The sequence below is a fragment of the Mobula birostris genome, chromosome 23 (assembly GCF_030028105.1).
Source record: "Mobula birostris isolate sMobBir1 chromosome 23, sMobBir1.hap1, whole genome shotgun sequence".
Lineage (NCBI taxonomy): Eukaryota > Metazoa > Chordata > Chondrichthyes > Myliobatiformes > Myliobatidae > Mobula > Mobula birostris.
The window spans coordinates 7,791,977-7,804,910 of record NC_092392.1 but is presented as its reverse complement, the minus strand read 5'-3'; the positions used below and the strand labels follow the sequence as shown (position 1 = coordinate 7,804,910).

The window sequence follows — 12,934 nt, the reverse complement described above, 5'->3', positions numbered from 1 at the left end:
CTCATACCAGACAGTGACGCAGCCTGAGCTTTTAGATTCCCAATATCGACTATCTTGTTGGCAAATGTAGGTTCCAGTAAATAAAGTCGAAAATCTCTGAGCTAGGGCGCTGTAGCAGAGGGACATCAGGACCACCAATGGAGTCCTTGTTAACCCCTTCTGTACCGGATGCAGCAATTCAGATTGATGAGTTCACTATAGACTGTGGAGTCTATCAACAGCAGAGGTGGAGGTGTATGCCTCATGATCAACTCCTCTTGGTGCATAAATTTATCAGTGTTGTCCCAATGCAGCTCACCAGACCTGCAATATCTCACAATTAAGTGCTGCCCATTTTACCCGCCGTGGGAAATTTCAGTGATCATTTTGGTAGCAGTATACATTCCACCTCAGATCAATGTCAAACAGGCTTCAGATTATCTGAGCTATATGATCAACATGCAAGAAACAGCACACCCTGACACCTTCACCGTCATTTTGGGGGTTTTAACCAAGGCCAGCCTGAAAAAGTCACTAAATTACCATCAACAAATCACTTGTAGTACCAAAGGAAACAACGCACTGTTACACCACCATCAAGAATGCCTACTATGTGATTCCACGGCTTTGCTTTGGAAAGTCTGATCACCTGCTTGTACTTCTACTCTCTGAGTATAGGCAGAGACTGAAGACTGCAGCAATAGAAGTGAGGACCAAGAAGGTTTGGACAAGGAGACCCAGGAGTGCTTTGGATCAGTGGACTGGACTGTATTCAGGGATTCACCTTTGAATTTGGATGAGTATGCCAGTTACCAACTTCAGTAAAAGCTGTGTGGATGAGTGTGTGCCTACAAAGCGTTGCTGTACCTTCCCAAACCAAAAGCCATTGATGAACCAGGAGGGAGGTAATCTTCTGAGGGCTTGACCTGTGGCATTTAAGCCTGGTGAACCAGGTCTGTACAAGAAAACCAGGTATGACTTGCGGAGGGCTATTTCAAGAGCAAAAAGACAAATCTGAGCAAGGCTGGAAGTAACATCAGATGCACGTCAACTCTGGAACGGTTTGCAGGGCATTACTTCCTACAAAGCAAAACCCAACATCATGAATGGCAGTGATGTTTCACTCCCAGATGTGCTGAATGACTTCTATGCCCGCTTTGAAAGGGAGAATATAGCTACAACTATGAAGTCCCTGCTGCACCCAGTGGCTCTGTGATCTCTGCCTTGGAAGCCGATATTGTCTTTAAGGAGGGTAAACCATCATAAAGCGGCAGGCCCAATGGGGTACCTGGTAAAGCACTGAAAACTTGAGCCAACCAACTATCAGAATTATTCAAGGACATCTTTCAACGTCTCACTGCTACGGTCAGAAGTTCCCACCTGCTTCAAAAAGACAATAATTCTACCAGTACCTAAGAGTAGTGTGAGCTGTCTTAATGATTATCACCCAGTAGCACTTGCATCTATGGTGATGAAATGCTTTAAAAGGTTGGTCATGGCTAGAATGAACTCCTGCCTCAGCAAGTACCTGAACCTACTGCAATTTACAACATAATAGGTCTATGGCAGACACGATCTCAATAGCTCTTCTCATGGCCTTGCATCACCTGGATACCTTAACTCTTTCTGGGTGGAGTTAAGAAATAGCAAGGGTGAAAAAAACAATGTGGAAATCATATATAAGCCTCCAAACAGTAGTCAAGATGTGGGGTTGAGATTGCAAAGGGATCTGGAAACCAGATGTAATAAGGGTAATGACAGAATTGTAATGGGGGACCTCAGTATGCAAGGGGATTGGGAAAATCAGTTTGGTGACAGATCACAAGAGAGGGAATGCCTACAAGATGGCTTTTCTGAACAGTTTGTGCTTCAGCCTACTCGGGAGAGGCTATCTTAGATTGAGTGCTGTGTAATAACCCAGATGTTATTAGGGGAGCCTTTTTTTTTAAAGCGTGTGGCACCAGACAGTCAACCATTCTTGTCTGGCACGTGGTGTCAGGATTGATCTCCTTTCGGATTAACCGGGTCACGATACGAACGTTCCTGACTCAACCCTTTTTTTTAACGAGGCCGAGTGGCTAGCTCGACTGTCAATCCGGCACGGATGGAAAGCGTGCTCGGGGGGTGGCCCAACTTGGATTTATGAGTGCCTGATAAAGCCTCAGCATTACATCCTTGCACTTGTATCCTAGACCTCTTGAAATGAATGCTAACATGGCATTTGCCTTCCTCACCACCAATTCAACCTGCAAGTTCCACACAAGAACTCCCAAGTTCCTCTGCATCTCAGATTCCTGGATTTTCTCCCCGTTTAGAAAACAGTCTGCACATTTATTTCTAATACCAAAGTGCATGACCATGCATTTTTCAACATTGTATTTCATTTGCCACTTTCTTGCCCATTCTCTGAATCTGTCTAAGTCATTCTGCATCCTACCGGTTTCCTCAACACTACCTGCTCCTCCACCAACCTTTGTATCATCTGCAAACTTGGCAACAAAACCATCTATTCCATCACCCAAATCATTTATATACAGCATAAAAAGAAGTGGTCCCAACACTGACCTCTGCAGAACACCACTAGTCACTGGGATCCTTTTATTCCCACTTGCTGCCTCATGCCAATCAGCCAATGCTCTAATCACGTTAGTAACTTTTCTGTAATACTATGGGCTCTTAACTTGCTAAGCAGCCACATGTGTGGCATCTTGTCAAAGGCCTTCTGAAAGTCCAAATATACAACATCCACTTCATCCCCTTCATCTATTCTACTTGTAATCTCCTCAAAGAATTCCAACAGGTTTGTCAGGCAGGATTTTCCCTGAAGGAAACCATGCTGACTTTGTACTATCTTGTTCTGTGTTACTAAGTACTCCATCACCTCATCCTCAACAATTGACTCTAACATCTTCCCAACTACTACAGTCAGATTAACTGGTCTATAATTTCCTTTCTGCTGCCTTTCTTAAAGAGTGGAGTAACATTTGCAATTTTTCAGTCTTCTGGCACCATGCCAGAGTCCAATGATTTCTGAAAGATCATTTCTAATGACACCACAATCTTTAACGCTACCTCTTTCAGAACCCTAGGGTGCACTTCCCTTGGTCCAGGTGACTTATGTACCTCTAGGTTTTTCAGCTTTTTGAACACCTTCTCTCTTGTAACAGTAACTGCACCCACTTCTCTTCATTCACACACTACAACATCAGGCATACTGCTAGTGTCTTCCACAGTGAAGACTGATGCAAAATACTCATTTAGTTCATCAGCCATCTCCTTGTCCCCTTTGTCCTCCTGCCTTATTTTCTAGTGGCCCTATATCCACTCTCATCCTGCCTTATTTTCTAGTGGCCCTATATCCACTCTCATTTCTCACTTATTTTTAACATTCTTGAAAAAACTTTTACTATCTACTTTGATATTATTTGCTAGCTTGCTTTCATATTTCACCTTTTCCCTTCTAATAATTATTTAAGTTGCTCTCTGTAGGTTTTCAAAAACTTCCGAATCCTCTATCTTTCCACTAATTTTTGCTTTGTTGTATGCCCTTTCTTTTGTTTTTACAATGGCTTTGAATTCCCTTGTCAGCCACGGTTGTATTACTTTACCATCCGAGTATTTCTTCATTTTTGGAATACACATGTCTTGCACCTTCCTCATTTGTCCCAGAAACGCACACCATTGCTGCTCTGCTGTCATCCTGGCCAGCATTTCCTTTCAAATTACTTTGGCCAGCTCCTCTCTCATACCACTGTAACTTCCCTTACTTCACTGAAATTCTGCTACATCAGACTTTACTTTCTCCCTATCAAGTTTCAAGTTGAACACAATCATATTGTGACCATCGGTTCCTAAGAGTTCTTTTCCCTTAAGCTCACTAATCACCTCCAGTTCATTACATAACACCCAATCCAGTATAGCTGAACCCCTACTAGGCTCAATGACAAACTGCTCTAAAAAGCTATCTCTTAGGCATTCAACAAACCCACTCTCTTGAGATCCATTACCAACCTGATTTTCCCAATCGACCCGCATGTTAAAATCTCCCATGACTACCATAACGTTACCCTTTCGACTCGCCTTTTCTGTTTCCTATTTTTACCTGTGGTCCACCTCCCAGCCACTGTTGGGAGGGCTGTATATAACTGCCAACAATGTCTTTTCACCCGTGCAGCTTCTTAACTCAACCCACAAGGATTCAACATCTTCCGATCATATGTCACATCTTCTACTGATTTGATGCCATTCTTTACCAGTAGAGCCACACCACTCCCTCCATGTAACCTTGGACATTCAGCTCCCAACTACAACCATCCTTCAGCCACGATTCAGTGATGGCTACAACATCATACCTATAATGCAACAAGATCATCCATCTTATTTCTTATACTGCACACATTTAGATACAACACCTTGCGCACCGTATTTGCTATCCTTTCTGACTCTGCATCCCTTATGATTTGATACTCAGCCTGTTGGCTGCAACTAAGTCCCATCACCTGCCTGCTCTTCCTGACAATCTGACCGCATGCTATCTTTACTTTTTTGCCATCTGTCCTATCCTGTTACTTCACTCTGTTTCCCACCCCCCTGCCAAGTTAGTTTAAACCTTCCCCAACAGCTCTAAGAAACCGGCCCGCGAGAATATTGGTCCTCTATGGGTTCAGGTGCAACCCCATCACCTTTGAACAGGTAACACCTCTCCCAGAAGAGATCACAATTATCCAAGAACCTGAAGCCCTGCCTCCTGCACCTGCTTCTCAGCCATGCATTTATCTGACAAATCATCCTGTTTCTACCCTCACTGGTGCATGGTATAGGTAGCAATCCAGAAGTTACTACCTTGGAGGTCCTGCTTCTCAACCTTCTACCTAGGTCTCTAAATTCTCTTTGCAGGACCTCATTGCTTCTTCGTCATATGTCACTGGTACCAATATGTACCAAGACATCTGGTTGCTCTCCACCCCACCCTCACCGAAAATGTTGTGCACGCGATCTAAGACATCCCTGACCTTGGCACCTGGGAGGCAACCTACCATCTGGGTGTCCTGTTCACGTCCACAGAATCTCCTGTCTGTTCCCCTCACTATTAAGTCCCCTATCACTACCACTCCCTTCTGCACTATGGAGCCATGCTTGGTATGTGTGTGTGTGCGTGTGTGTGTTTATATATACACACACACATACTTACTGTAATTGATTGATTGATTTTCCTTTCTTATTTATCATATATTGCATTGTACTGCTGCTCATGACACATGCCGGTGTTAATAGACCTGATTCTGGAAGTGGGGATGGGTGTGGTGGTTGGGTCTGATGGGAGGAACCACAACTGAAGATATGAATGCTTTTACTTCTTCTGAGACTATCATAGTATCAACTATTTCAAACTGCTCTTTTCCAGTTGGCACCCATGGCAACAAATGTCGCAGTCAGTTTTCACTCCAGACAGAAATAGAATTTACTATCCTGGGACCAATATTTAACTTTCAATCGACGTCACTAAAACGGATAATTTATTGCCACATTCCTCTTTGTGGGAAGTTGCTGTAATAGTAAATGCATAAGATTTTTACAGATAAGCAGCTGGGAGAAGCTTCTACTAGTCTGGGGCAGGCTCTTGAGGACTTTGGAGATTGCACAAATTAGCAATAGCCGCCTAGGAACTTTGTTTTTAAAGAATTGTGCTAATTGTGTTATAAAACCCGTTAGGGTGCCTCATTATGAAAGGAGCCGACACTAATGCATTGCTATTGCTTTATTATTGTCACTTGCACCAAGATGCAGAGAAAAACCTTAGTTTGTTTCAAATGCAGACAAATCATACCGTAGGTACGTAACACAAGACTTTGTTCTTAAGTTACCATCAGCTGTGGGTAAGTTGTTGGAGAAGACCCTGAGAGGCAGGACGTATGAGCATCTGGAGAGGTGTACTCTGATTAGGGATAGTCAGCATGGCTTTGTCAAGGGCAGGTCGTGCCTTACGAACCCGAATGAATTCTTTGAGGATGTAACAAAATACGTTGATGAAGGTAGAGCAGTGGATGTAGTGTATATGGATTTCAGTAAGGCATTTGATAAAGTTCCCCAAGCAAGACTCATTCAGGAAGTAATGATGCATGGGATCCAAGGATCCAAGGATTGCTTTGTAGATCCATAATTGGTTTGCCCACAGAAGGCAAAGGGTGATTGTGGATGACTTGTATTCCGCATGAAAGACAGTGACCGGTGGTGTCCCGCAGGGATCTGTTCTGGGACCCTCCACTTTCTCATTTTTATAAGTGACCAAGATGAGGAAGCAGAAGGGTGGTTTAGTAAGTTTGCTGATGATACAAAGGTTGGGGATGTTGTGGATAGTCTGGAGGGTTGTCAGAGATTACAGCGGGACATCGATAGGATGCAGAACTGGGCTGAGAAGTGACAGATGGAGTTCAACCAAGATAACTGTGAAGTGGTTCATTTTGGCAGGTCAATTTTTAAGACAGAGTATAATATTAATGGTAAGTTCTTGGCAGTGTGGAGGATCAGCGAGATCTTTGGATCTACGTCCACAGAACACTCAAAGCTGCTGCGTAGGTTGACAGTGTTGTTTAGAAGGTGTATGGTGTGTTGGCCTTCTTCAACCGTGGGATTGAGTTCAAGAGCCGTGAGGTAATGTTACAGCTATATAAGACCTTGGTTAGACCCCACTTGGAGTACTGTGTTCAGTTCTGATCACCTCACTACAGGAAGGATGTGGATTCTATAGTGAGGACGCAGAGGAGATTTACAAGGACATTGCCTGGATTGGAGAGCATGCCTTTTGAGAATAGGCTGAGTGAACTTGGCCTTGTCTTCTTGGAGTGACGGAGGATGAGAGGTGACCTGATAGAGGTGTACAAGATGATGAGAGTCATTGATCGTGTGGATAGCCAGAGGCTATTTCCCCAGGGCTGAAATGGCTAACGTGAGGGGGATAGATTTAAGAAGCTTGCAAGTAGGTACAAGGGGGATGTCAGAGGTAAGTTTTTTTTTACACAGAGAGTGGTGGGTGCATGGAATGCACTGCCAGCGAAGATGGTAGAGGTGGACACAATAGAGTCCTTTAAAGAGACTCTTACATTGGGACATAGAGCTTAGAAAAATAGTGGGTTATGCAGTAGGGAAATTCTAGGCAGCTTCTACAGTAGGTTACATTGTTGGCACTACATTGCGGCCTGAAGGGCCTGTAATGAGCTGTATGTTCTATGATAATAGTTAGTCATTAAATACTGATACCAACACCTCCTTGTGGTGGGAGTTTGCTATTTCCTGGATTTTGAGCTACATATACACCTTATACATCTGACAAGCTGACTGGATAGAGAATGCTGTATGCAAATGACAACATTTCAATTTTAAAATAAAAGCTCATTTTTCACCACAATGTTCTTTCACATAGATATCTTCACATGCTGATTCTTATTCTTCTCCCATTTTGTACACTGAATGTAGAAACAGAAGAGTGCAGCATAGTACAGGCTCTTTGGCCCGCATGGCATGGCAACCTATTCCACAATCTTGGCAGGTACTCGGGGAAAATGCCAGACTCTTTTTTATTTGCAAAATAGCTGGTGCAAATAACTGGACCACAGACTAAATACTTATGACTACAAGGACTAAAGGAAGACTGTTGATCTCTCCCCTCAATATCATAATGGACCTGAAGAATATTGTGATGCTCCAGAGTGGGGGCGTTGTCGACAGCCCACCCTTGCATTTCCAATGACCAGCACTGTTTATTGTTCTTGCGTTAAAATGCTTTTGTGGGATTATTGTGGGAGTTCCAGTTCATTTATTGTCACATTTTAGCTTGAGTTACGCAGTTATTTGCTCGTGTATTTGTGGATCACCCAAACTGTAACCGGGGTGTGTGATGGTCACCTCTGTCTGTTTTGTGTTTATCACAATAAAACGGTTGTTGAGTTAACAAGCTTCCTCATCTGTCATTATGGACCAAATGCTCGCCACAGTATGTTATTATATATTCTATTGAAATGGAATTCATACTTTAAAATGTGATCTGGAGTATTAAGGTAAATCAAACTCTAAAAATGGGTAGGCTTTTCAACATTTTGTGCTGTATTTAAAAATACTCTATATTCAGCAGGCAAAAGATCTTCTCCTTAATTTTAAAAAATGTGCTAACCTTGTAGGTTGAACCCCATGCTGAATGTGAAAAGGCTGAATGTGCAGCTTCTGACAAGAAAGAGTTAAGTAAACTTAAAGACACCACACTTTTTTCTGTCACAACACAATTATTTCAACTGGTTATATGAGCAATTAAGTTACAAGTACCACAGTGGTAGGAAAATCAGCATTTCCTCTAAAGTCTTGCCAGGGTTCAACATATAATTCTTCAGATTTCTTAATACCTTTGATTCTAATGAACTAACACAGCAAACTTCCAACTAAGTGCATATACTAAATACAATTTACTCTTCAGGTGCTTTGTAAAAGCAATTGGAGGCAAGGCTTTCAACTATGGAGATTCTGAGACAAAAGACAACATTTTGATATTCAGAATGACCCTGGGAAGTGCTACAGAATAGTCAGCAAAGGGTGTCTATCCCAGATGATTAGTCAGTCACTTAAGTGTGAGTGGCAACAGGGTACTTAACCTTTGGAAAAGGAATTAGCAAAAGATGAAATGAGAATTCTATCAAGACCAATCCCAATTTTAACTCATCTGACATTCTAACTGCAGTATTTTTGGGAATATAAAAGCCATTGTCCCCAATTTCTATTAAGTGTTTAAGAAAGAACTCACTCAGACTGCATTGGTTCTGTGTCATAACACAATTTTTCCTACAGTGGCTGTATGAATAATTAAGCAAAGGATATGGAAAATTAAACAAGAACTAGATAATAAGAAATGTGTTTTGTTCTAATACCTATACAGTTACTCTATCTGCACACTTCTTATCTTGACTCTAAAGATTTATCTGAAAGAAGCTGAGCGCAACTTGTCTGGATGTATGCAGTTTCAGTAACACCAAAAGTCTGACACCTTCCAGGACATCAAAATCTCTCGATTAGCATCATCTTAAACAATCAATCACTCCACTACTAGTATACTATGGTTGCAGCACGTACCAGTTATAAAAAATACTCTATAGCAATTAACTAAAGCTCCCCCCCACAGTATCCATCTCTCAAATCTATAACAATCATCTAGAAAGACAAGATCACTGGGCACAAAGGAATGTCATCACTTTCAAATTTGCTTCAAGGCCACACACAATATCTTTTGGAAACATTCATCTTTTCCATCATTGTTTGACCTAAATAATGGAACTCTTATCCAACTGTTGGAGTATTTGCATCATGGGGTTAGCAATGAATCAGAAGAAAGCTCATATTCAACATCTCAAGAGTAAATAGAGAAGGGAAATAAATTCTGGCTTTATAGCAGTGTAAGCTTCCCATTAATCAAAAGGTGATTTGTAAGGTGCATATTTTCAAAAAAATCTTAGCTGTCTTGAAGGAGAATATCTGTGTTGAGTGCCAATGTTTTAAAAAAATCTAGTAAAAAGAAGATAAAAGCAGAATAAAATTCTCCCTACATTGATTAATCAACCACTCGGTTTGATATTGTACAAGGTCTCCATTGACCACTCCAGGTTAATTTATGCAGGAGATACAATCAACTGGAATCTGGAACAACAGCTGGAAGAACTCAGCAAGTTGAGTGATATCTGCAGAGAAAAGGGACGACCAACATTTTGGGTTGTGACCCTACCTACACACATCAGGATTGAGGGCACAGAGCAAAGATAGACCATAAGGTATAGGAGCAGAATTAGGCCATTCAGCCCACTGAATGGCTAGTATACTGAAATGAGAAGGAAGGGTAAGACAGAGGCTGATGGGTAAGGGTGGGTACAGATGAAGCAGGGGAGAGGTAAATGATAGGCAGATGACTCCTCCTCTCCCATTCTCACCTGCCTCAAACTGCCCATCATCAAAAAAAAGGTAAACCAGGTTTGAGTAGAACTGTCAACTACCTATAGTAAAGGACCATAAGATATAGGATCAGAATTAGGCCATTTGGCCCATTGTGTCTGCTCCGCCATTTTATCATTGCTCCTGAGCTCCAATCTCCTGCCCCTCTATTTTGTGACTGTTTCCTCTGGTCTTAGTCTCTCCCACTATAAGAAACATTCTCTCTTCATCCATTCTATCAAGGCTTTGCACAATTCGATAGATTTCAATTAGGTCATGCTTCATTCTTCTGAATTCTGCTGAATACAGGCCCAGAGCCATTAAAATTCTCTTCATATGACAAGCCGTTCAATCCTGGAATCATTTTTGTGAACCACCGTTGAACTTTCTCCAGTTTCAGAATGTCCTTTCTAAGATAAGGGGCCCAAATATGGTCGCAGTTACTAATATTGGTTGGTACTCCATCAACTGCACTTCACTTGAGAACGAATAGGCTAAGCAGCATTCGCATCCATGTTCCACAATGTGCCACCTCATCCTAATTTGTGTTACCTCCTATACTGATTTCATGTTAGCTGCTATTCAGAATACCCATTTGTCTCCATTTGCATTCCCCATTACTTCAATTACTTTCTTCAGAAAACAAACCATATCCCACAACAATAAATATCATGATAGCATTAAACTTCACAGATAAAACAATGCATGCCACTTCCACTATTACAATTCACATACCAGAATCAGCTGCAGGTTGAATAAAGCTGGCTCACAACTTCATACTCCTTTCGACCTCAGCCAACTTCTTATTCTTATGAAAATTGTCCAGTTGCACAAAAAAAACCTATGTGGACTGTCTTCAGAACTAGAAGTAGTGTAAAATCTGACAACTGTCCACCTATAATTGACTGATTGATCATACAGTTTAATATTTTAAAAATCATTTTATATATACTTATGAAAAAATGTTACAACGGAATAAAATTAAAATGCTGGTGGAAAAGGGTAGTTAAATATTCCAGGAATGCACAATATATGACACCAGTGTAAATCAGTGACAGATGGCTACCGTGAGACATTTATCGCTCAAGCGGCATCACTGTTGAACCATATTGCTTTTAGTACAGTACATAATGCTATCTGGCAAACTCTGCCAGGGTGATAGTAGCAATTAAGAACTCTACCACGGAAATTAGCAAATTTAAACTTATAAGTGAGAACATGTTAACTGGGAGAATCATAGTGCAACATGCTGTCTTCCTACTGGAACTTCTACCTACATCTAGCAATATTGAAGAAAACGATATTGCTCTGTATGTGCTTCCGCTGTATAACTGATACCACTATTTTCACTGGGCTATGGTAGATTTAGGGTAGTCAAGAGTAAGCACAATTAAATATCCCTGTCCTTGCTAAAAGGTACTGACCAGTCTCAACATCCTGGACATAGAAGTGAAGATCATCTGTAATCTCAGTGACAATTACAGGCTTGTAGTTGACTGTGCGCTCTTTCTCCTCTGCAACCTGTAGCACAGCTTCTTCCGCTGGCTGCTCCTCGTAATTTGACCACACCTACAAAAAAGTCATGAAGAAATAGTGAGCAGTGTCTCAGTGCGACCTGAGAGAAACTTGCAGTAATACAAATAATTAAACAAGAAAGTATTAGAAGTTCTGAGCAGGCTGACGAATATCTCATAGGCCTGCATCTCTTGTGTCTCCCCAACAGACCTACTTAGTACAGAGATGACATAAATTTTTTTCAGTCTGAAGGCTGTGAACCTTAGCAATTCACTAGCTCGAGACTGGAGAAGTTGAATACATTCAAGACAGGATCAATAATTTTTGCACATTAAGAGTATCAAGGGATTTGGCAGTAAGTGAGAAAAAGAACTGAGGTAGATGAGGCACAGACATAATGAATTGTAGGGCAGGCCTATGGGATTATATCGTCCAGCCCTCCGTTTCTTTATTTCTCTCACAATAGATCCTTTGCTTGATGTTTATCTTTTACCTACTTTTGTTTTCAACTAAAGAAGACTTTCAAAGAGAGAAAGTCACACACACACAAGTTCATGAATGACTAAGCCAGACATCCCACCTCTCCCGGAAGTTCCGGGAGTCTCCTGCATATTAATAGTGGCTCCCTGATGCCAGCAAATTATATACAATATCACGGAAATCAATTTTTTTGAGAGCGAGCGCGAGAGGGAGAGAGGGAAAGCAAGAGACAGCGCGCGAGCGAGAGAGAAAGCAAACGTGAGCGAGAGAGAGAGAGCGTGAGAGCGGCCATGAGAGAGAGAGAGAGAGAGAGAGAGAGAGAGAGAGAGCACGTGCGAGAGCAAGCAAGCGAGAGCGCACAAGCGAGAGCACGAGAGAGAGAGAGAGAGAGAGCGTGAGCGGCCACGAGAGAGAGAGAGCGCCATGGCAGAGTGTTCCAAAAAGAGAAAATATAAAACGTACTTCACCCCAGACTACCCTAAAGTGTACCCCTGCCTAATAGGGGTCAAAATAATGACTGTGTTGCTCGCTGAATTGTTTGTAACAGTGACTTTTCTATTGCCCATGGTGGGTTAAGACTGTAAAAGACATGTTGAGGTGAGTTTAACAGGTGTCATTCCTTCATTAGCATAGCTAACGTTATTTAAACTAGCTGGCCAGCTGCTAAGGAGCTACTCTATTGCAGACATCTCACCTCTCCCGGAAGTTCCGGGAGTCTCCCGCAAATTGATGGTGCTACCTCCCTGAAATGAGTTTTTGCAGGGTGGGATGTCTGTTAAGCAGATCAAAGGTGTGTAGCACCAGTCATAATATGGTATCCCTGGTAATAGTACTTTTATGATTATTTCATCTCCAACAATGTTTTTAAAGATGGTTTTTTAAAAATATTTAAAAGGGGTTGTGAGAGAGTGGAATAATTTCAATGATTTCAATGTTTAAGAGAAGCTTGGATAGGTACATGGATAGTAGGGATACAGAAGGCTATGGTTCTGGTGCA

The 12,934-nt window shown here is 41.8% G+C and overlaps 1 protein-coding gene across 1 annotated transcript in view; it reads right to left on the bottom strand.

Moving 5' to 3' along the window:
* snd1 (staphylococcal nuclease and tudor domain containing 1) overlaps positions 1 to 12,934 on the bottom strand; it is a 919,733-nt gene that overhangs the window by 149,133 nt on the left and 757,666 nt on the right. The window contains exon 18 of the mRNA XM_072241822.1: positions 11,367 to 11,511. Coding sequence (XP_072097923.1) covers positions 11,367 to 11,511 — 145 coding nt within the window. The remainder of the gene's footprint in view (positions 1 to 11,366; positions 11,512 to 12,934) is intronic.